This window comes from Hirsutella rhossiliensis (assembly GCF_020360975.1).
Source record: "Hirsutella rhossiliensis strain HR02 chromosome Unknown scaffold00002, whole genome shotgun sequence".
Lineage (NCBI taxonomy): Eukaryota > Fungi > Ascomycota > Sordariomycetes > Hypocreales > Ophiocordycipitaceae > Hirsutella > Hirsutella rhossiliensis.
Genome location: NW_025408668.1, coordinates 7,278,576 through 7,304,684, shown reverse-complemented (window position 1 = coordinate 7,304,684; position 26,109 = coordinate 7,278,576). Strand labels below are relative to the sequence as shown.

The window sequence follows — 26,109 nt, the reverse complement described above, 5'->3', positions numbered from 1 at the left end:
GACGAAAAGGACAAGATCGCAGTAACGACATATGTGGCAAAGTTCATATTCATCGTTCAATCTGGCAGTGATCAAGGATACGACCTCCTTGGTTACTTCCAACAGCATTTTGAAGAATGGACCGAAGACACATGGGACCGCGCCCTGAATGAATACAAGAGAGCCCTCAGGAAACTACTAAGGAAAAGAGGTATCTACACAGGTTCACAAAGGGGAAATTGCAACACAATTTCTCATATTACAAACTATCGAGAACCCACAAACCTGGCCAGAGCAGGAGTTTACGGAGATGGTGTTTGATGAGAGGACTGCTGCCTTCAGGAGGCAGACAGCATTACTAGGATCAAATGCTTCCACTAATCCCCATCCGTCTCAACCTCCTTCACCATCAGTTACGCCCTTAGCAGCACCTCATCAAGGTCTTAACGAACCACAACCTATTAAGACCCTAACGAGCCCTCCTAACGCACCTACTCCTGCTCCGACTATCCAAGATAAACCTGCTCCGACCTCTCTTACTATTCATCCGACTTCCTACCGCTTCCAGAACCCCGATCTCGTCCAACCCGTCACCAACTCCATCCCCGAACACTTATCCGGCCCTGCAACCTTTGGAGAATACATGAAACTCCCCCCGGATAACATCCCGAACGCTATCGTCGATAGCGACATCCAGCAGAAGTTTATGAAGACCTGGAACAAAGATCGGAACTACACAGGAGAGCCGTACGATCTCCTTGATGATAAGCTCCGCCTCTTCTTAAGCAACTGCTCTCATATCCCAGTGAAACCATCACAATTTCACGCACTCTTTCCCCGGATCCTTGATGGAAGAGCCCAAAGATTCTATCTTGATAAGATCACATGGGCTACGACGTTCCGACAAGCGTATGATATCTTCAAACAACACTTTGACACGGAAGTCAACCATGTCCACTACCATACTGACTGGACAACAATAACCTTCAACTCCATCCGTGCCCAAGATGCTTCGAAGACCCCACGAAGTGCTTCAAATCCTCTTTGATAAGCTTCAGCTCTGCCAACGAGCCCTTGGCAGGGAGTACGCAGGAGACCTTCTACTGCGTACAACGCTTATGAAAGCATGCCGTGGAGTACCCGAACTCCAATACGCTCTTTTCAAACCCGCCGATAACGTCGAGCACCTTCTTGCAGATCTTCGTGCATCCGTTGAAACCCATCTTGCCCTCATAACAACTTCTCAATTTCCCTTGACTTTGCTGGATCATTTGATCATAACGATCCACACCATCAGTACTACCTCGACCGTCGATACAATAACAACCGCTCTCGAGGTAGATACGGATATTCAGGTCAACGACCCAGCCGCGGATACAGACAAAGCTACAACCGTGGAAACTACCGGCCTCAAAGCCGTAGTAACTACAATCATAGCTACAGTAACCGAAACTGGACGAAGAAGTGTTTTGTTTGTGGACAAGAAGGCTGTTGGTCAACTAAACACTCTACGGATGAACGACAAAAGGCCAAGGACCAACATATCACTCAATGTCACTTCATAGGTGTACAACTCACGGACATCGGAGGCTATATTCTAGACTACGAAGGTCATGAGATGAGCAGCTTTGATGACACTGAAGATACATGGAAGAACATGACAATAGCACCAACGATCACCCGGAACAATGGCAAGCAAGCCAAATGCTCTGTCAACAGGCATTCAATCATTTGATCACAGGAGAAGACGTCTATCAGACGGATCAAACCGTTGTTCCAGCCTCGCAATTTATTATTGAAGATCGCTATTCAAGGGATAGATTCCAAGGTATCATGATCGACACAGGTGCAGCAACATTCTCCACAGCAGGATATTCTCAGTACATCGCCCTACAACGAGAAGATCCTTCTGTAGCTCTCGACAGCTCTACATCCGGCCAGGCCTCCATCAAATTTGGCAACGGCGACACGATTAACTCCTTGGCACAGTTGCCCTAAAAACACCCCTCGGAAGGATCACGTTCCACGTCCTTCAAACCCCAACTCCCTTTTTGCTCTGCCTTGCTGATATGGATCGACTTGGTATCTATTTCAACAACATCACAGATACCATCAATTGTACTAATCATTGTACTAATCGCCCTACAAGCATTCCAGTCGTACGCAAATGGGGACATCCCTGGTTCTTCCTTACGAAAGATGAAGAGTCCATCTCGTTTCTTACGGAAACAGAGATTCGTACACTTCACCGACGCTTTGGACACCCAGCAGTCCCTAGGCTCCATCACCTCTTGAAGCAAGCCGGGCACAGTGACGTCTCGATAGACACATTAGAGACTATCTCTAAGTTCTGTCACCACTGTCAAATGCACTCACAAGCCCCACGCCGCTTCAAGTTCACCCTTAACGATGATCAAGAGTTCAACTACGAAATCATCGTTGATGTGATGCACCTAGGAACACCACAACGCCCTGTTCTACACGTTGTGGACTCAGCTACTGCTTTCAAGGAGCCAGATTTTTACCGTCAATGTCAGCTAAAGATACATGGGAGACCCTCCGGACCCTCTGGATCGACACGTATCTTGGACCTCCTGATACCCTCCGTCATGATGCAGGAACTAACTTTGCTTCTCTCGAATTCCGGAACGAAGCAAAGATTATGGGAATCAAATGCTCTCAAGTACCTGTTGAGACGCATTGGTCCATTGGAAAGATTGAACGCTATCACGCACCCTCCGACGCGCCTTTAACATCCTCCATGCTGAGATTGGCCACACCACTTCCGCCGAAACAGTCCTTCAAATGGCTGTTAAAGCAATCAATGATACGGCAGGACCTGACGGTCTTGTGCCTACGTTGCTTGTTTTCGGCGCATACCCTCGCGTATCTACAGACTCGCCCCTTCCGCTTCTACCCTCAAAAGATCGGAAGCTATGCAGAAAGCGATGAAAATGCTCCGCCAACTCTCGGCAGAAAGACGAGTTAAGGATGCCTCCATGCACGCAACGGCCCGAGCACGACAGAAGTGCTATCCTCCCGCTGCAAAGTGAAGTTCGCGTTTGAGAGAGAAAGACGGTTGGCAAGGACCTTCAAGATTGCATCGATTGATACCCATAACATCACCATTGACACAGTCAACGGCCCCAAGTCTTTCGATCGACCCTTGTACAACCGTATCTGCGTGATGATACCACTCTTTCCGACCCTACACACACAGACCCTCAGGCATTCGTTCAGATCTTAATGAACAACCGGCTCAAGACCCCGTTAAGACCCTAACGGACCTGCCTGCCCGACCCGAACCCCGCCCCCGCAAGAGAGGACGCCCACCAGGATCAAAGAACAAGCCAAAGGATTTGATCATGATGGCCCAAGCCGTAGACCAGAGCTTGACCCAAAAGGAGGAAGATGCAAGCTCTTTCCTCAAGCTACGGTCTGATGGCATAATCACCTCTCCTGGTGACCCCTTCGAAGAATCCGATAACAAAGAGATTACTGACCTCGTTGGCCGCGGTGTATTCCAATTTGAACGATACGATCAAATGAGTCATGGAAACTATAGAATCTTTCGCTCTCGAATGGTTCGTGAAGTCAAAGGAATCAACACTAAGCCCTACGAAAAGTCTCGACTTGTTATTCAAGGACATAACGACTTTGAGAAGACCACCCTCCTGACGCAATCTCCGACAATTCAACGCGTTAGCCAGAGACTCATCCTCGCTATTGCCCCGGACTTCTTCAAAACTACGGCATAACCTCTCCTCCGTGATATCACTCAGGCATACCCGCAATCCCAGACCAAGCTTTCCGGACCATTCTTACGTATTTGCCCACGGAACTACAAGGCAAATACCCTAACGGAACAATTATTCGTGTTATTAAGCCCTGTACGGTATCGCAGAAGCCGGAGTCCATTGGTTCCGCACATATCAGCAGCATCACCTCGAAAAGCTGGATATGTCTACCTCCACCTATGACTCCTGCCTACTGATTTCGAATACTGGCCCTGACACGCTCGGTATTGTTGGAATGCAAACTGATGACACCCTCATCCTTGGAACGAACAACTTTTCTACCCGTGAAGAAGAAGAGCTACAAAAGGCAGAATTTCGTTCCAAGCCCAAGACTGACATCACATACGGAACAACGGTTGACTTTAATGGTGCAAGACTGACGTTGCTGAATAATAACCCCTTAAGAAAGGATCCTTTACTTCAACAGAAGGGACAAGCAGCAAAAATGACCACCATTGACCCTAAAGCAATTGATCGTCACCAGCGCTACGTTGAGGAACGAGCGCGAGCCTCATACATTGCTTCAATTGCTCAACCGGAAGCTTCTTTCGATGTTTCAGTCGCCGCCCAAGTACAGACCCCTGAGGATAAAGATTACGCAATTTTGAACAAGCGACTGCAATGGCAAATGGATCACCAACTACGTGGCCTCACGTACAAACCAATTGATCTAGCTACTGCAAAGCTGATGGTTTTCACCGATGGTTCTTTCGCAAACAACAAGGACTTATCCTCCCAACTAGGATTCGTCATTGCCCTCGTTAACGAGACAAACCACAAAGAAAAACAGTTCGAGATTAGTGGTAACATCGTACACTGGAGTTCAACAAAGTGCAAACGTGTTACCCGTAGCGTCCTAGCATCAGAGATCTACGGTATGGCCAACGGATTCGACATAGGCATCTCCTTGCGATGACTATGAAGATAATTACGGAACGACTCAACCTTCCTCCTATCCCTCTCATCGTCTGTACGGATTCGTACTCTCTACGAATGCCTAGTCAAGCTCGGTACGACGAAGGAAAAACGATTGATGATTGATATCATGGCCCTTCGCCAGTCATACGAGAAGAGAGAGATAACAGATATTCGTTGGATCAACGGCGCAGACAACCCAGCAGATGCAATGACGAAAGCATCACCAAACCGAGCCCTGGAACGCTTCATCGATACCAATAGTCTGACAATTCGAGTCGAAGGATACGTACAACGTTCCTAACCGCTCCTTATCCCTATGATCAAATGATTGCTCCTATCAGGAAGACCCTTCACTTCTTCCCCGATATCTACAGCTAAGAACAAGACGTCGGACCCACTTTTCGCAATAATGACACACGCCCTCACGGCACATTCCTTCACGGCCTTAACGCTACTATCCTTTAGACCCGTTCAAGGTGTTGCTGTGCTCACAGCAAAGAAGAGTTGCCTGTGTAGGAATGTATCTATCTAGTGGTGTGACCAACCATGGTTGGCACGTGACCCGTACGGTCACGTGTGCGGCTGAGGGCAGCGTGCCCCTTTCTCCACGCTGGCCTCTGCCTCCTTAGATAGAGAACAAGACGAATACAACATCACAGGTTAACCCTAGTACCGTCTCATTGCAGCAGCTGCCGCAGGTGCCTACCCACATTATCTTTAATAAAAAAAAGTATATTTATAGCTAAGTTTTAATAAGCTTTTATAGTATAATTAAGAACGAAATATAAGCTTAGTATAGCTTATTACTTATAAATAAATAGATAAATAAAACGACTTAACTAAATACTTAAATAATATTTACGATACTATATTAGCTATAAATAAAATAATTAGGTTAAATAGCTACTAATAATATAACTATAAAAGGGTATAAGTAATAAGTATAGGATCGGGTAATTAATAACGTAAGCGGAAAGATCGGTCGAAGGAGTATAGGGTAGGATTTTATCCGGAATTTATAATAAGTATATAAGGGGCTAAATAATATATTAAAAGAATAGCGTTATAAAAGATACTTATAAACTTACTTACTTTATCTACTACTCTTAGGGAAATCCTTTGTCTTTTATAGACTATTGCTCGCTTACTAGTAGACTAATTAATTAGCTTTCTAGTATATTCTATAGTACTTAAGAAGCTCTATCTATAGTATATCTTCCTAACTTAGTAGGTGGTCTAATTATAACGTAATAGTTAACGTAGGACTATAGGTTCTAGTATAAGTAGTAGATTTAACTAGAATATTCTATGCCTTACCTATTCTCGTATTATAGATATCTTTAGAACCGCTAGGCTAAAATAGGCAATAGGGTAACCGTTCTACTTATAATTAACTTATGCATTTTATATATATTTTATTTTATAAGGATAGGCTTATCTTAACCTACTTTTCCTAAAGGAAGGTATAGATATTTAGTAGAGGTCTTTATCTTTAAGGGTTATTCCCTTAGACTATATTATAAAGCCTCTTTTTACTAGCTTATTTTATAGAGCCTCCCTATACTTATTATTTCTTTATAATAGTAAAATAGGAATATAAGGGTATATTCTTATAATAACTAGCTTATAATAGCTTAGTTATAGAAATAACTAAGCTCTTACTAATATACGCTAATTATAGATATAACCTAGAAGTATTTAAGGTTACTTAGTAAGGACTATAAGTAAAATAAGTAATACTATAAGTAAATTAACTATAAAAATTATATAAAGAAATATAATAAGAACTTTAATTTATTAAAGAATTAATATCTACTTATTATAATTAAAAAAGATTATAGGGACTAATCTTTTAAAAGGGAGATATAGTCTACCTTATATAATAAGATATTAAAATAAAACGACTAAGTAATAAATTAGATTTTAATAAACTTAAACCGTTTAAGGTTAAGAAAACTATTTTAAAAGTTAACTATAAACTTTCGCTACTAATAATAATATAAATATACCTAATATTTTATATCTTATTATTAAAACTAGTACTATAAAATACTAAACTATAAAATAAAATTAAATTTAATAATAATTAAGAATATAAAGCTAAATAAATACTAAATATAAGAAAATAAGGTTAGTAATAAAAATACCTTATTAAGTAAAAGGGATATATATTATAAAGTAAGTAAAAGTATATATATAAGTACTATCTATAGGATAATATTAATAAGTTATATAGAGCTCTTTTATATATAGCTAGCCTATATATATATATAAGATTTAGCCCTTTATATATAACTATATAGCTTAGGCTATAGTATAAGCTTATAACTTATAATAGTTAAAGACTCTTATATAATACCTTCCTTTAAGTATAGCGTAGCGCTACCTTATTAATAGCTTCTATACTATTAAGTTATAAAGGAATATATATTATAGTACGATTAGTTAAGTAGTAGAGATAGCTAAAGGTACTACGCTATATATATTATATTCTTTTTATTATAAGACTAAAGCTTATAAAAAGAGGGATTTTTACTCTTTAGTTAAAGTAGCGAGAGGTCTATAATATATAAGTAAGGTAGGCACGATTCCTTATTAATACCCTACTAATATATTAATACTACGTACCTAAGTACTTTATTAGCCTATACCTCTTAGTAGCGTTCTTATAATTATCTCTTTTCTTATATAGATATCTTAGCTATATCTTTAATATATATTACTTTTACTATACTATATATATTTAGTTAAAAAGAGAGGTAGTTTCGGTTATATATCGCGCGTATACGCTTATATAAGTATATATTAGTTTACGCTCTATAACGTTAATAGTTATTATACTAATAGTAGCCGCTAAGTAACCGTTATAGTATTACTTATATATCGGCCGCGTAACTATAATATAAAGAGCGTATATATATATCTCTTACTTCTTTTATTTTCTTTTCTTCTTTAACTCTTCCGCCTATAATTACTATAGAGTTTTATGCTTTTTTTTATTAATCCCTTATACCTTTTTATATTAATTTTTATTAACGATTTATTAACGATAATACCTTTTACGCTAAAGAAGATAAAGAACTATAACGCCGATTTCTTATACTATATATAAGAGTAAGTAGCGGTAGGTTTACCTTTAAAGTATAAGCGATTAGCCTAGAAGTCTTATAGCGATATTAGTTCCCTTTTAGCGAAGAAAGCTAAGAAAGGTATAAGGGAATCTTAGTCTTAAGAGACTTTTAGTCTAAGACCTAATATTAGCGAGGGTTATACCTTTATTACCCCGCTAAATACCCTAGCTCCGGCTATTAATAAGCCTACCTCTATAAGCTAAGAAACTTATAAGTCTATTACCTTTATTAGCGATACTAATACTAGTAAAGAGATCGTACTTAAGCGCTCTTAGGTAAGTACCGATAACCTAGCTACTTTATCTTAATAGGGCGGCTCTAGCTAATAAGAGATTATCGCCTAGGCCGCTCCTTAAAATAAGTAGGCCGATATTAATAACGAGGCTTAGCTAAACGAGGGCTAAGACTATCTTAATACTTAGCTAAATAAGGGCTAAGATAACGATAATAGTAATAATAGAGATAGCCGCAATCTAACTCCTTTTACTAATAAACCTAAGAACGGCGGCGCTAGAGATAAAGGCACCTAAGCGGCGGTATAAAGTAGTCGCGCTCTTATAAAAAAGCGCACCTAATCTAAGGCTAAAGCCCGCTTAGTTAAAGCTTATAAGGTTATCTTTTATAAACTCTAGTATATATATTATTTTAAGACGGTCGTTAAGGAGTATAATATAACTAAGCCTAAGCTTATTAAGGTGCTCTTAATTAGATAATTTTCTTAGGGGTTTCCTTAATACGCTATAAGTAGTACTATAAATATACCGCGACCTATAACTAAATAAGTTTCCCCTTAACTTTAAATATTACGATTAATAAGCTAATCTTTTTTAAGGCCGCTACTCTTATATTTAATAACTAAGCTAATATAGTTACTATTATTAAGTACTTATATAAGCTTAATAAGCTAAAGACTAGTAATAAGGATACTAAGGATAATAGCTTAGATATAAGTATACTTATTTTTAAGGAGGCTAATTAGCGCTATCTTACTATTATAATATAGTATTTAGCTAAGGCTTTTAACGCCGCTAAGATAGCTTATTATAAGTCCTTTAGGACTATAGGTATATAAAAGTCTATTATTATAAGTTTTATCCGACCTTTTTATTAGCGACCGCTTAACGATATACTAGGTTAAGCGTACTAACTATTATATACTAATTAATAAGCGCCGCGAGCTTATTATTTACCTTAACCCCGCGCCCTTATTCGATATCGCCTATATAAGCTTAGAGTATTAAGCCTAGGAATCCTAGTTAAAACTCTACTTTATTAATAGCGATATAGGCTATACTTTATAGTAATACGCCTTACTATTTACTAAGGCTAAGGTAAGTACTATACTAATAAAGATAGGTCTTAATATAAAGGATAAGAAAGAAGTAAAGGATAGGGTAGTTTTAGTATTTCTAAAAGTATTTAGTATAGTAAAGGGGGCGCCTTAGTTAGTTCCCGCTATACTAGTAAAAAAGAGGGGTAGTTAAAAGTAATAGATAGGTCTTATCTTTCTTTTATTTAGCTATAACTATCCTTTTCTCTTTTATTATTAAGGCCTTAATAAAGTTATAGTTTAGTTTTATTTTCCTTAATAATATTTAATAGGTAGTATAAATAGTTTTCCTTATTCTCTTATTTTACTATTTTATATATAGTTATAAGACGTTTAAGTATACTAATATATTAAGAAGTTAGTAGCGATTTAATAGGGATTTATTACTAATTTAATAGCGTCTTCTTACGCTAATAGGTTTCCTTACCTTACTTAGTCTTATACTTTTTTTTCTTAGTTAAGTAAGTAGTATATTCTTTAATAAAGTCTTAGCTATTCGCTATATCTTTAGTATCGACCTATTAGTTATACTTAGTTAGCTATCCTTTTTATTTAATAAGGAAAAAGGTATTACCCTTAAATCTCTTTTAGTCTTTAATCTCTTAGACTTCCTATTTACCTTTATTATCCTCTAAGTCTAATATTAATAGGGTTTTACTATCTTTATAAGTACCTTTATACTCCTTTTAAGGCTCTAAGAAACTAATATAAAAAACGTTATAAAGGTATAAGTACTTTTTAAGAAGTATAAAACGATATACTTACTTTCTAATAGCTTATAGGACCTAAAATAGTCTAATATACTTAGGTAAGAGTTTTCTTTTTTTATCCTTAAAGTATAAGTTCTTTATTAATAATACTATAAGGTTTCTTACTTTTAGTATAAGCGGTTAATACTTTAAATTATAGTATTTCGCTTATAATTTAATAGCCTTTCCTTAGTATTCCTTAAGCTTCTTTTATAGCTCCTATAGCCTAGTAACTCTTACTTTTACTTTAAGTACCTCCTTTTAAATAATATTATCCTTAGTATTAATATAGAAGTTTAGTTAATAACTTATTAATACTTTATTAAGTAATAACCTAGTTATCGCGTTCTTTATATTATTATATATAAATTAAGTAATATATAGGAGTAATGCTTAGTTAGTTTATTTTAAGTTAGTAAAGTATCTTAAGTAGTATTATATAGCTTAGTTTATTTATTTTATTTACTCGTTAGTTTATAAGTAAAATACTATCGATAGCCTATATTTTACTTATAAGATAAAATAAAGACCTAACTAAAACTTACTTATAAATAGGGACCCTTTATTTAAGATAATGCCTTTTAAAGGTCTATATACTAATTTAACTTAGTAATAAAATAATTCTACTAGCTTTAAGGCTATTATTATCTTAAAGATAGGAAAGAAAAGGTAATACTTAATATATTAGTCTATAATTACTAAGATTATATTAACGTCTTATTTATTATACTATACTTTAAGTAAACCTATAGTAAAGTCTATTAATAATTCTTTTTATAGTTATATAGGATATAGTAATAATTATATAGTACTATAAAGGCGATGCTTCTTAGATACTATACCTTAATATACTAAGTATAATTAAACGTATTTATTTATATCTTTTATTATTTTATCTTAGTAAAAGTTCCTCGCTAATAGTTTACTAGTATATTAAGAGCTAAAGTATCTTATTAATAGATTATTATAAAAGAGCTATATTAGCTCTTACTATAAGGCTACCTTTAAAGGCACTATAATATAACCCTTTTATAGTAGTAGTTTATCTAAGCGTATTAACTAAAAACCCTTCTTTTTTAAGAAGTCTTTAGTCTTTTTTAGCTTACTAATTACTATATTAACTAACTAAGTATATTTTAGTAACTTTAATAATAGTTCTAGAACTTCTACTATATAAACCTTTATATAGTAGGCCGCTTCTTTAGCGGTCTTCCTTAAGAGTAACTATTTATAACTAGCTCTCTTTTTAGCTTAATTAGCTAATTATTTAAGTCTTACGCTTAAATTATTATAGTTTTACTATAGATAAGCTTATATATTTTCCTTATATAAAGGTACTTTACTACGCTTATATTAACTTAAGGTTAAGTATCTCCTTACCTATAAAAACGCCTTATTATTTCTTTATATAAATATAGTATTAATAGTAGCTAGTTTTACTTATAGCTTTAATAATAGTTCTATAAATAAGGGCTTCTCGCCCTTATATCTAAGTATTCTTAATAGCGCGTTTACTAGGTTAGATTTACCTATATAATACTTAATCGTAAAGTTAAATAGTACTAAATATATATATTATCTTACTTACTTCTTATTTAAGGAGGTTTAGTATATAAACGTTTAGAGGTTATAGTAGTCTAATAATACCTTTACTTTATACGCTGCCCCTTTAACGTAATATCGCTAGTATTTAAATAACTTAACGATAGTAAAGAGTTCTTAGTTTAAAATACTATAATTAAGTTTAGCTCTAGTAAACTTCCTTAACTAAAATACAATTAAATAATAATACCTTTTATTATTAAGTTAAGAGATAATCCTTATTATCGCGAATTATAATATATTTATTTCGATATAAATATATCTTTCTAGATTATAATATTAAAGGAGTAAGGTTCCTTAAAAAGTATCCTTAAGAGCTTAAAACGCTACCCTTTTAGTAAGGTTTAGCTTTATACTCCTTAGCTTCTTTTTATTCTTACTCCCTTTTAATAATATAGTTAAGGGTACTATAACTCTTAAGTACCTATATATAAATTATTAGTAAAAATTATAAAACTTAAGGAAAACCTAAATATTATAGTAAGTTATAGGTTTAGGCTATTAAGCTATTACCTCTACTTATTAAAGGTCTATTAATACCCTATTAATAGATAATATAAACTTAAGGAACTTAACTAACTATTAATAAAAGATATACTTTAATAGTTTTATATAAAGCTCTATAGCCCTTAGCCTTTCTATTACTTATCTTAAGTATTTAGTATATTCTTTTCTTATTTTAAAGTATATAAAGATATTATTAAGGTAGACTATATAGATTATATTTATAAGCCCCTTAAGCGCTTAATAGATATAGCTTTAAAACATAGCTAGTATATTAGTAAGTTTAAAGGGTATTACTAGGTATTTAAAATATCTATAATATATTTAAAAAGCGGTCTTTTATTTATCTCCTTCTTAAATTTAAATATATTAATATATATTCTATATATTAATCTTAGAAAAATACTTAGCTCTTTAATAGCAGTTAATAATCTCTAAAATAAAGGGTAAAGGGTACCGATTCTTTTATATAACCTAGTTAAGTCCTTAGTAGTCTATATATAGCTATAAGGTACTATCTTTTTTTAGAATAAAAAGGATAGGCGTCTTAGCTAAGCTCTTTAACTCCTAGATTATTTTCCTTTTTATTATATCTTAGATTTAGTCGCGTAATACTTAGAGTTCCTTTTATAATAAAAGGTAAATCGGTTTATAAGGAGGTTTTATATTAAGGATTAAATTAATTAAGTAATCTATTTCCTTTTTAGCTAGTAATAAATTAGATTTATTAGCTAAGAAGGTATCTTTAAACTAATAGAAAGTTAATAGGATTTCGGCCTATTCTTCCTATAAAATCCCTTTATCTTTATCTTTATTTAGTAGCGGGATTAGCTTAAGATTAAGCGCTATTATATATACCCTTACTTTATTTCTATATTCTTAAAGGAATTTATAAGGATTTTATAGGGTTTCGCTACTTAGTTAATACTTAAACTACTACTATTATTTTTATAGGATAATATAGATATATTTATCCTCTAAGGTAGTAACTAATAAAAGGATTAGTACTTAATTATTTAGTATTAACTTATTAGTACTAATATAGAAATAAGTAATTATCTTTTTAGTGCCCCTTATATCTATTATTTAAAGCGGTACTAACTATACTCTATACTCCTTTACCTTACTATTATTAAGCTTTAATAACTTAAAGTATAATAGCGCTACTTATAGTAATCCCTACTATTAAGTAAAGTATATATTTATAAGGTTAATAGCACTATAAGTATTTAGGTATATAGGGACTTTAGTAGGGTTTCGCCTTAATATCGTTATAGGAGTTTTAAGTAACTATCTTATAAGTATTAAGTTTACTAAGGGAGAGGCGTTTACCTTAATATCTTACCTTTTCCTTATTTTATAGTATTAAGTTTAAGAGTCTTTACTAAGGTTTCTACCTTTAAAGAATTAGTATATTCTATAAATAAGTATCCTAGCTTATTATATTAAAAATATATAATTCCCGATTAAGTAAAAGATCCTCTTCCTTAATAACGTCCCTTAGTTTAGCCCTTAGTAAGTATATCGCTAGCTTACTAGTTATTAGTTAAATCGGTAGTATTTCCTTAACGATTCGGCCTAGCTTATTAACCTCTTTAATTCCTTTCTCTATATATACCGCTTTAAGGTATAGCACTACTTCTATTCTTAGTTCCTTTAAAGGTAAAAGTAGTATTAGTATATTGCCTCTTATTAATAGTAGTATCTTAATATTATTAAGCGACTTATATAAGCTCTTCCTATTAATAGGTATAAATAGGTATTAAATAAAGGTTAATTTAGTCTTAAAGTTATAGCTCTAGCTTAGTAAAAAACGTAAGAGTATATACTTTTTTTAATAAGCGTTCGAAATACCTCTCTAAGGAGTTAAGGTATAAGCTAAACTTTAAAGGGGACTAGCCTTCTCGTTAGCGAGCCTCCTTTAATTATATTACTAATAGTATCTCTTTATTTATAGTATCCTTAATTAAGATAAGTATTTATTCCTTAAAGTATACTTAATTTATACTATATTTAGTTCGGTTAATTAGTGTTTATTCTTTAAGGTATTAGCGCTATCTTACTTTATAGTCGCTATATATATAATCTACTGCGTAGAGGATCTTTATTTTATTATAATAAAAGCGTTTAAGCGCTACCTTAAAAGCGTCCTTTAAATTATAAGTCTAGTTTAGACGTTTCTATATATTAGTAGGTTAAGATAATTAAGCGATATTTTTAATCTTAACTTTACTACTATAACTACTATTTAATTTAAGGGAGTAGGACTATTAACGTTTTCCTAAATAAATAGCGATAGCGCTGGTATATTTAGTAATTTCCTCTTTTAATTATATAACGCGGTCTTATAAGCGTTTTATCTCTTTTAGCTTCTTAATACGCGCTTATAAGGCCGTAAGCTTTTCTTTATAAGTTAACGGTCTTATACTTATAGGTAGCGATATCTTCGATATAGTTAGAATATCGTTTATAATAAAGGTTTATTTTAAGGATATATCTTTTAGTTTTTTATCTCTTAAGTAGATACTTAATATATATAATAAAGAGGCCTTAACTAGTTAACTATTATATTACGCTATAAGAGTATTATATAGTTTTCTCTAAGTAGCTATCTCTACTAAGTAACTAAAAAAGAAGCTTTAAAAATTATAAGGGAATATATATTATAGTATAATTAGTTAGGAAGTAAAGATAGCTAAAGGTACTACGCTATATATATTATATTCTCCTTATCGTAAGACTAAAGCTTATAAAAAGAGGGATTTTTCCTTTTTAGTTAAAGTAGTAAGAGGTCTATAATATATAAGTAAGGTAAGTACGATTCCCTATTAATACCCTACTAATATATTAGTACTATATACCTAAGTACTTTATTAGCTTATACCTCTTAATAGCGTTCTTATATAAGCCTATACTACTAGCTTTACCTTACCTTTTCCTATTAATTATACTAGACCTACTAGCCTTATTATCCTTATACTTATTAGCTTAGGTAGCTATAACCTAGCTTTATATTTATCGGCTAGCTAGCTATTTAAATAAAGGTATAACTTATTATATATACTATTAAGTAGCTAGCGGCCGGCCTAGACCTATATAAGCCTTAGGTTACCTATCCTCTTAGCCTTAAGTAGCTTCCTTTACTAAGGGGTATATAAAGTAATAACCCTTTTTCTTTCTTCCCTTTCTCTTTTTCCTTCTTAAACTATAGTAATAGTAGTAATAAGTAAGTTTTACTTTACTTAAAGTATTAGTTTATTCCTAGCTATATAGGCTACTTTATTAATATATACTTATAGTAATAGCTATAGTAGTAATAATAGCCTTAATAATAATAATAACTTTAATTAATAAGTTCCTTACTTTATAAAAGGGGGGGCTATAATCTATAATACTAACTTCTAAGATATATATATCTACCTCCCCCTCCCTTACCTCTTCTTTCTTAGAGCGTATAGAGTTATTTATCGACGCTATACTAAGTATAGCTAATAGTAGCTCTACTACTACCGCTACTCCTACCTATGCCCTTACTACCGCGCCTACCGCCGCTACTACTACCTCCGCTATACTAGCTACTCTTATATTACTTTTTAAAGTAATAACGCTATCCCTACCGCTACTTATAACGCCCGGCCCCTTAGCCCTCGCCTCTATCTCTACTACCCTTATAAGTCTATAGTTAAGTAAGCGTAATAAATATCTTCCGCTAACCTCTTAAAGTATAAGCGCTAGGTCTAGGCTAGAGCCGCTCGCGCGGCCCCTTATATATAGTATATATTATAAGAGCTCTCTTACGCCGACTAAGTTAAGCGCTATTATAGCGGTAGTTATTATTAGTATATATATACCGGCCGCGCTTATAAAGCGGTGCCTTTTATCTTACTCGCTATAGCGTTAGCTTAGAAGGCTAGCGTATATAAGTAGGTATAAAGGGCTACTAAGAAGCGCCTTACCGCTACTACGGCCGCCTACTATAACCTTTATATCTTAGAGCGCTAGGGCCTTATCCCTAAGTAGGTTCTTCCCCTTTCGCTCTCTTACCTTTATTATTAACTCTCGTAGTACTAGGGATACCGCCTCCGTTACTTTATCTATAGTCCCTTTAGCTATACCCGCCGCCGCCGCTATTATCCCTCTTACTACCGCTACTAAAGCTAGCTACTGCCCCTTTACCCTTAGAGCCGCCGCCGCTACTAACTAGCTTATAAGCTTAAAAGGCTAACTTAGCCCGCTAAAGAGCGCCGCCGCTATTAATAAAAAGAAGGAGGAGGAGGCTAATAAGGATAATAATAATAATAATAGTAAAGGTAAGGGTAATAATAAAGAATAAGCTTAGGAAGTTTAAGGGCTTTACCTTAAAATAAATACTATTTTTATCTTTATTTATATTATTACGCTTATATTACTATAACTACTTACTTTACTTTGCTTACTTTATAGTCTTAGCTTAAGCTATTACTAGTAGTTTATTAGTTTATTATTTTTATTTACTAGCTTATATAAGGCCTTAAACTTATTAAGGGCTATAGCTCTTATAAACTTATATATAAGTTCTTATATAGGGTTAAGGTATCTTAAGGTATATAAGTAAAAGCGGAATTTTAAGAAATTAAGGAATTATATAAGACTATATAATAAAAGGAAAGAAGGAGTATAAGGTAGGTTTCTTAATCGAATTTATTAGTAGTATATTAGTATTATAAGAGCGCTACTAAGAGGTATAGGCTAATAAAGTACTTAGATATATAGTACTAATATATTAGTAGGGTATTAATAGGGAATCGTGCTTACCTTACTTATATATTATAAACCTCTCGCTACTTTAACTAAAGAGGAAAAATTCCTCTTCCTATAAGCTTTAGTCTTATAATAAGGAGAATATAATATATATAGCGTAGTACCTCTAGCTATCTTTACTACTTAACTAATTATACCGTAATATATATTCCCTTATAATTTCTAAAGCTTTTTTTTTTAGTTACTTAATAAAGATAGCTACTTAAAGAAGACTATATAACGCTCCTATAGTATAACGTAGTAGTTAACTAATTAAGGCCTCTTTATTATATATATTAAGTATTTACTTAAGAGATAAAGAACTAAAAGATATATCCTTAAAATAGACCTTTATTATAGATAATATTCTAACTATATCGAAGATATCGCTACCTATAAGTATAAGACTATCGACTTATAAAAAAAAGCTTATAGCCTTATAAGCGTATATTAAGGAGCTAGAGAAGATAAAACGCTTATAATACCGCGTTATATAATTAAAGGAGGAAATTACTAAACGTACTAACGCTATCGCTATCTATTTAAGAAAGCGTTAATAGTCCTATTCCCTTAAATTAAATAGTAGTCGCGGTAGCGAGGTTAAGATTAAAAATATCGCTTAATTATCTTAACTTACTAATATATAGAAACGTCTAAACTAAACTTACGATCTAAAGGACGCTTTTAAGGTAGCGCTTAAACGCTTTCGTCGCGATAAAATAAAGATCCTTTATATAGTAAATTATATATATAGTAACTATAAAGTAAGATAGCGCTAATACTTTAAAGAATAAACGCCGATTAACTAAACTAAATATAGTATAGATTAGGTATACTTTAAAGAATAGATACTTATTTTAATTAAAGATACTATAAATAAGGAGATACTATTAGCGATATAATTAAAGGAGGCTTATTAACGAGAAAGCTAGTCCCCTTTAAAGTTTAGCTTATACCTTAACTCCTTAAAAAGGTATTTTAAACGCTTATTAAAAAAGAGATATACTTTTATATTTTTTACTAAGCTAGAGCTATAACTTTAAGACTAAATTAACCTTTATTTAATACCTATTTATACCTACTAATAAGAAGAGCTTATATAAGTCGCTTAATAATATTAAGATACTATTACTAATAAAAAGTAATATATTAATACTACTTTTACCCTTAAAAGAACTAGGAATAAAAGTAGTACTATACCTTAAGGCGGTATATATAAAGGAAGAAATTAAAGAGGCTAATAAGCTAGGCTAAATTATTAAGGAAATACTACTAATTCGACTAATAACTAGTAAGCTAGTAATATACTTATTAAAGGCTAAACTAAGGGATATTATCGAGGAAAAGGATCTTCTCCTTAATTAGGAATTATATATTTTTAATATAATAAGCTAGGATACCTATTTATAAAATATACTAATTCTTTAAAAGTAGAAACCTTAGTAAAGACTCTTAAACTTAATACTATAAAATAGGAAAAAGGTAAGATATTAAGGTAAACGCTTCTCCTTTAATAAACTTAATATTTATAGGATAGTTACTTAAAACTCCTATAATAATATTAAGGCAAAACCTTATTAAAGTCCTTATATACTTAGATACTTATAATACTATTAACCTTATAGATATATACTTTACTTAATAATAAGGATTACTATAAGTAGCGCTATTATACCTTAAGTTATTAAGGCTTAGTAATAGTAAGGTAAAGGAGTATAGAGTATAGTTAGTACTACTTTAAATAATAAATATAAAAGGTATTAAAAAGATAATTACTTATTTTTATATTAGTACTAATAAGTTAACGCTAAATAATTAAGTACTAATCTTTTTATTAATTACTACCTTAAAGGATAAACGTATTTATATTATCTTATAGAAATAATAGTAATAGTTTAAGTATTAATTAAGTAGCGAAACCCTATAAAATCCTTATAGATTCCTTTAAGAATATAAAAATAAGGTAAGGGTATATATAATAGCGCTTAATCCTAAGCTAATCCTACTACTAGATAAAGATAAGGATAAAGGGATTTTATAGGAAGAATAGGCCGAAATCCTACTAACTTTTTACTAGTTTAAAAATACTTTCTTAGCTAATAAATCTAACTTATTATTAGCTAAAAAAGGAATAAATTACTTAATTAATTTAATCCTTAATATAGAACCCCTTTATAAACCGATTTACCTTTTATTATAAAGAGAACCCTAAGTATTATATAATTAGATCTAAGACGCGATAAAAAGGAAAATAATCTAAGAGTTAAAGAGCTTAGCTAAGGCGCCTATCCTTTTTATTTTAAAAAAGGATAATACCTTATAGCTATATATAGACTACTAAGGACTTAACTAGGTTACTTAAAAGAATTAATACCCTTTACCCTTTATTTTAGAGATTATTAACTACTATTAAGGAGCTAAGTATTTTTCTAAGATTAATATATAGAATATATATTAATGTATTTAAATTTAAGAAGGAGTTAAATAAAAAACTACTTTTTAAACGTATTATAGATATTTTAAATACTTAGTAATACCTTTTAGACTTACTAATATACTAGCTATATTTTAGAGCTATATTTATTAAGCGCTTAAAGGGCTTATAAATATAATCTATATAGTTTACCTTTACGATATCTTTATATACTTTAAGATAAGAGAAGAATATACTAAATACTTAAGATAAGTAATAGAAAGGCTAAGGGTTATAGAGCTCTATATAAAACTATTAAAGTATATCTTTTATTAATAGTTAGTTAAGTTCCTTAGGTTTATATTATCTATTAATAAGGTATTAATAGACCCTTAATAAGTAAAGGTAATAGCTTAATAGCTTAAACTTATAACCTATTATAATATCTAGGTTTTCCTTAGGTTTTATAATTTTTACTAATAATTTATATATAAGTACTTAGGAGTTATAGCGCCCTTAACTATAATACTAAAAGGGAGTAAGAATAAGAAGAAGCTAAGGAGTATAGAGCTAAACCTTACTAAAAGGGTAGCGTTTTAGGCTCTTAAGGATACTTTTTAAAGAGCCTTACTCCTTTAATATTATAATTTAAAAAGATATATTTATATCGAAATAAATATATTATAATTTACGATAGTAAGGATTATCTCTTAACTTAATAATAAAGGGCGTTATTATTTAATCGTATTTTAGTTAAGGAAGTTTACTAAAGCTAAACTTAATTATAGTATTCTAAACTAAGAACTCTTCGCTATTATTAAGTTATTTAAATAATAGTAATATTATATTAAAGGGGTAGTATATAAAGTAAAGGTATTATTAAACTACTATAACCTTTAAACGTTTATATACTAGACCTCTTTAAATAAGAGGTAAGTAAGATAGTATATATATTTAGTACTATTTAACTTTATAATTAAGTATTATATAGGTAAATCTAACCTAGTAAACGCGCTATTAAGAATGCTTAAATATAAGGGTAAAAAGCCCTTATTTATAAAACTATTATTAAAGCTATAAGCGAAACTAGCTACTATTAATACTATATTTATATAAAGAAATAATAAGGCGTTTTTATAGATAAGGAGATACTTAACCTTAAGTTAATATAAGTATAGTAAAGTACCTTTATATAAGGAAAATATATAAGCTTATCTATAGTAAAACTATAATAATTTAGGTATAAGACCTAAATAATTAGCTAATTAAGCTAAAAAGAGAGCTAGTTATAAATAGTTACTCTTAAAGAAGACCGCTAAAGAAGCGGCCTACTATATAAAGGTTTATATAGTAGAAGTTCTAAAACCGTTACTAGAGTTACTAAAATATACTTAGTCGGTTAACGTAGTAATTAATAAGCTAAAGGAGACTAAAGACTTTTTAAAAGAAAAGGGTTTTTAATTAATATACTTAGATAGACTATTACTATAAAAGGGTTATATTATAGTACTTTTAGAGGTAGCCTTATAGTAAGAGCTAATATAGCTCTTCTATAATAATCTATTAGTAAGATACTTTAGCTCTTAATATATTAGTAAACTATTAGTAAGGAACTTTTACTTTATAATAATATAATAGTTAAATAGATAATAGATTTAATAGGCCGAATACTTATTAGAATTCGACTATAAAATAATCTATAGAAAAGGAATAGAAAACGGTCGAGGTAATACCCTTAGTTAATAAAGTAACTATAATATAAAGGCACTTATAGCGAAAGGATAGCTCCTAGAAATTAATAAAAATAAGAACTATTAGTAACGATAGCTAAATATAATATTTAAAGTATAACTTAATAACTTAATATACTAAAAGATCCTAAAATAGATAAAAGAATATAAAGTACTAAATAGATATAATATAGAATATTTAGAAGTTTTAATATATAAAAATAAAATCTAGATATTACTAAAATTATAAGATAAAGTTATATAAGATATATATAAATATTTAATATATAGATACTAAGGAATCTAAAGAATAATAAAATAGATTAAACGATAATATAACTTCCTATAACTTAAAAAAGTAGTATAATAAGTTATTAAAGAATATAAACTTTATATATAAAGTAAAGCTAAATAATATAAACTATATAGAGAATTATAACCGCTACTAGTACTAGAGAAGCTATAGGATTTAATAGCTTTCGACTATATTATAAAGCTACTACTATTAAAAGAACCTATAATTAACGTTAAGTATAATAGTATATTTATTATTACCGATAAACTAACGAAGTATAAATACTTCTTACTATATAAAGAAGTAAGTAATATAGAAGAGCTAATATATATATTCCTATAAATAATTATTAGTAATTATAGACTATTAAATAAGATTATCTTTAATAAAGGAAGTATATTTATAGCTAAGTTTTAGTAAGCTCTTATAGTATAATTAAAGACGAAATATAAGCTTAGTATAGCTTATTACCTATAAATAAATAGATAAATAAAACGACTTAACTAAACGCTTAAATAATATTTATAATACTATATTTGTCGGGAGGTCTGTACTGCAGTAACGCAATGGGTTGTATTCAAGATGTCTTGCTAGGAAGGGAGGAAAGGGAATGAGGGGGCACACTACGTGCCCTTTATACACGGATCCCCGAGGTCCATACACGTGACGCTAAGGGTCACGTGTGCGTGTGTGCGCACCTCCCTTACAATCCTACTATAGCTATATGCTACATTCCCACACTGGCAAAAATCTTCTTTTATCGCTGCAATCGCAGCAGTAGCAGCAGGTGCGGGAGCGTAGCAGCAACCGCAAGGGTGCGAAAAGAGTGACGGTTCGAGCGGCAGCTAGCGGGGAGGGCGTTCGACTGATCCTTCTATCCTAATCGTAAGGCTATTCGTATCGACGAGGCGTTCGAGGGCGCGGTTAGGCGATGCCTTTGTCATAGCATCTGCTGGGTTGTCTGCGCCGTTAATCCAGCGGATTTCTGTGATCTCACGCCTTTCGTAGGATTGACGTAGGGCCATGATATCTATCATCAATCGCTTCTCCTTCGTTGTGCCTAGCTTAACGAGGCACTCGTAGAGGGAAAAAGAGTCGGTGCAAACGATTAGGGGGATAGGGGGAAGATTGAGGCGGTCTGTGATCTTCCGTATCGTCGTTGCTAGTGATATCCCAATATCGAATCCGTTGACCATGCCGTAGATCTCTGATGCTAGCACGCTTCGGGTGACCCTCTTACACTTCGTTGAGCTCCAATGGAGGACATTGCCCTTGATCCCGAATTGGTCTTTGGTACGTGCGGTCTCGGTCTCATTGACTAGGGCAATGACGAAGCCTAGCTGTGACGATAGGTCCTTATTGTTCGCAAAGGAACCGTCGGTAAAGACGATAAGCTTGGCATTGGCGAGGTCAATAGGGATATACGTTAGGCCTCGCTGCTGGTGGTCTTTCTGCCATTGAAGCCGCTTGTTGAGGTCGTGCAATCCTCTTCCGTAGGGGTTTGGACCTGGGCAGCAATAGAGATGTCGAATGAGGCCTCTGGTTGACAGATTGAAGCCACATACGCGCCACGGGCACGCTGTTCCACGTACTGTTGGGCTCGATCGTATGCCTTGATGTCGATGGGTTCGATCTTGGCTGCTTGACCCTTTGTTGAAGCAGTAGAGCGTTGTGGAAAGTGGTGTCTTGGAGGGTTATCTTTGCACCGTTGAAGTCAATGCTAGTACCGGGGTCATCGTTGTCTTCGGCTTTGCCCGAAATTGTGCCTTTACGAGTTCCGCTTCCTCTAGCGCGGAAAAACGTTGTGTGCCAAGCATAAGGGTATCGTCAGTCTGCATTCCCACAATCCCAAAGTTATCAGGTCCCTTATTCGTAATTAGGAAGCATAGGTCGTAGGTTGATGTGGACATGTCGAGGTTATCGACATGATGCCCGTGATAGGTTCGAAACCAATGGACTCCGGCCTCCGCAATTCCGTATAGGGGCTTAATAACGCGAATGATTGTTCCTTCCGGGTATCTTCCTTCTAATTCGGCGGGAAGATGCGTGAGAATGGTGCGGAATAGTTCGGTCTGCGCCTGGGGATACGCTTGTGTGATGTCACGAAGAGAGAGGGTCATGCCGTGAGAAAGGAGGTCTGGGGAGATAGCAGAAATAAGCCGTTGACTGACGCGTTGAATTGTCGGGGATTGCGTCAATAGGGTGGTTTTCTCTTGGTCGTTGTGCCCTTGGACCACGAGCCTTGACTTCTCGTATGGTTTGGTTTCTTTGCCTTTAACCTCGCGGACCATGCGGGAGCGGAAGATATGATGGTTCCCGTGCTTTGCTTCATTGTAGCGTTCGAAGCTAAACACTCCTCGTACCAATAGATCATCGATCTCCGTGCTATCGGATTCCTCAAAGGGTGCCTGGCGTTGTGATAATGCCTTCGTCCCGTAGCTTGATGGCTAGTTGGTAGGCATCTTCTTCCTTCTTGACTAGGAACGTCGTCTTTGGCTTGTTCTTCGAACCAGGGGGGCGGCCTCGCTTGCGCGGCGCCGGGGGATTAGGAGCAGGAACAGGGGCAGGGGCAGGGGCAGAAACAGGAACAGAATCGCTCGCAGGATCAGAAACAGGAATGTCAGAATCATCCGCAGCAGCAGCAGCGGGGCAGGGATCGTCGTCTCGTCGCGGAAATAAGGCTGCACAAGGGTGGAACGGAAGGTCTGGGGTCCGTTGATAGTATCAATTGTGACATTGGAGCCATCAATTGCACTAATCTTAAAAGGGCCTTGCCAGCCGAGCTTTCTCTCCACACTCGGACCTCGCTTTGCAGTGGGAGCGATAGTATAACGCCTGTTGATGATGGTCCGTTCTTTGTGTGTAAGGCGCCCTGCACTTGCCGCTCTGCTGAGAGCTGACGAAGCATTTTCATCGCTTTCTGGGCTGCGGCAGCCCTTTCAGGGTCGTAGCAGAAGGGGCGAATCTAACGCCATTCGAGGGTAGGCGCCAAAGACTAGGAGCGTAGGGACAATGCCATTTGGCCCTGCTGTGTCGTTGATGGCTTTGATAGCCATTTGAAGGATCGATTCGGGGGATGTGAAGGTCCCGATTTCTGCGTGGAGGATCTCAAACGCACGGCGGAGAGGGGCATGATATCTTTCAACCTTTCCAACGGACCAATGTGCTTCCACAGGGACTTGCTTGCAGGTTATCCCCATAAGCTTTGCCTCGTTACGGAACTCTAGGGAGGCAAAATTGGTCCCTGCGTCGTGCTTGATAGTATCAGGGGGTCCGAGATATGTGTCTATCCAGAGGGCTCGGAGGGCTTCCCACGTATCCTTTGCTGACATCGATAGGAGGAACCTGGCTGCTTGGAACGCTGTTGCTGTATCTACCACGTGCAAGACGGGGCGTTGAGGGTTCCAAGGTAGAGCACATCAGCGACGATTTCGTAGTTGAATTCCTGGTCATCCTTTAGGGTGAATTTGAAGCGTCTTGGAGCTTGAGAGTGCATTTGACAGTGATGACAGAATCTCGAGATGTTCTCTAGGATATCTATCGTCACATCGTTGTGGCCAGCTTGCCGTAGGAGGTTGTGAAGTCTTGGGACCGCTGGGTGCCCGAATCGACGATGAAGAGTGCGGATCTCGCTCTCCGTGAGGAATGCGATAGCGGCCTCGTTGGTCTTAGGTAGGAGGAACCAAGGATGTCCCCATTTGCGGATAACCGGGAGGGTTGTTCGTCCGACAATAGTGTCTGTAAGGTTGTTGAAATAGATGCCTAGGCGATCCATATCAGCGAGAGAGAGGAGGAAGGGAGTAGGGGTCTTGAGGATATGGAATGTGATCCTTCCGAGAGGTGTTTTAAGGGCGATAGAGCCGAGGATAGAATGGCTTCGCCGTTGCCGAATTTGATAGAAGCTTGGCCTGCTGTAGTCTTATCGAGCGTTATAGCAGGGTCTGCTCGTTGTAGAGCGATGCATTGGTCGTAGCCAGCTGTGGAAACCTTCGCGGCGCCTGTGTCAATTATGATGCCCTGGAATCGGAGTCTTGAGTAGCGCTCCTCTATCATGAATTGGGAAGCAGGTGTAGCGTTGTTTTGAGAGGTGCTATACACGTCTTCCCCTGTGATCAGATGGTTGAAGGCTTGCTGGCAGAGCATTTGGCTTGTGTGCCACTGTTCTGGGTTGTTGTCATTATCTTCATTGTCGTCCTCGTCCCAGGGTCGTTAGCATCATCGTGGGCATCCATCTCGTGACCTTCAAAGTCAAGAACGTAGGCTGTAAGGTCCTGGGGAGGTAATCCCTATGAAGTGACAGTGGGCGACGTATTGGTCTCAGGATCTTTGACGTTCCTCGGCAGTGTGCTTTGTAGACCAACATCCTTCCTTATTGCAGACGAAGCACTTCTTATTCCACGGGTGGTTGTGGCCGTAACGGCCTTGTGGGCGGTTAAAGCGTTGACTATTGAAGATTCCCGTGGAGCGTTGTAGCTGCCTCGTTGAGCGTTGCCTCTATACCTTCTATACCCCTTCTGACCAAATCTTCCGCGATTGTTGTTGTATCTTCGATCGAGATAGTAGTGGTCATTGGGATCCATATGATCAGATGGTTCCTCGAGGTCTTGATGGTATTGAGGGCCTCCTTGAAGATAACGAGGCGCTATTCCGCGTGCAAGATGGGTCTCAACGGAAGAGCGAAGATCTGCAAAAGGGCTCGATTCCTTCGGCGGGCTTGAATAAAGCGTATTCAAGTTCAGGAACACCGCGGCATGCATTAATAAGCGTTGTACGCAGTGGAACGTTTCCTGCATACGCGTTGCCAAGAGCTCGTTGGCATAACTGTAGCTTATCAAGGAGTAGCTGAAGAACCTCGTGTAGGGATTTCGTAGCATTATCGGCA

General features: G+C 34.9%; 2 protein-coding genes across 2 annotated transcripts; one reads left to right on the top strand and one right to left on the bottom strand.

Annotated features, from left to right (window-relative positions):
- Positions 1 to 4,221: 4,221 nt before the first annotated feature.
- On the top strand, positions 4,222 to 4,692 carry HRG_02553 (polyprotein; the record flags this gene model as incomplete). Its single annotated transcript, XM_044861024.1, has 1 exon — positions 4,222 to 4,692. One exon carries the CDS (start codon positions 4,222 to 4,224, stop codon positions 4,690 to 4,692), a length of 471 nt encoding a protein of 156 aa, XP_044724657.1.
- A 17,380-nt stretch (positions 4,693 to 22,072) lies between these two features.
- Positions 22,073 to 25,807, bottom strand: HRG_02552 (transposase; the record flags this gene model as incomplete). The annotated part of the gene is made up of 13 exons (XM_044861023.1): positions 22,073 to 22,498; positions 22,547 to 22,715; positions 22,793 to 22,875; positions 22,934 to 23,092; positions 23,399 to 23,454; positions 23,500 to 23,635; positions 23,738 to 24,152; positions 24,198 to 24,270; positions 24,346 to 24,373; positions 24,437 to 24,534; positions 24,612 to 24,989; positions 25,589 to 25,671; positions 25,728 to 25,807. The coding sequence occupies 13 exons, from the start codon at positions 25,805 to 25,807 to the stop codon at positions 22,073 to 22,075; spliced, it is 2,184 nt and encodes a 727-aa protein (XP_044724656.1).
- Between the last annotated feature and the right edge of the window lie 302 nt (positions 25,808 to 26,109).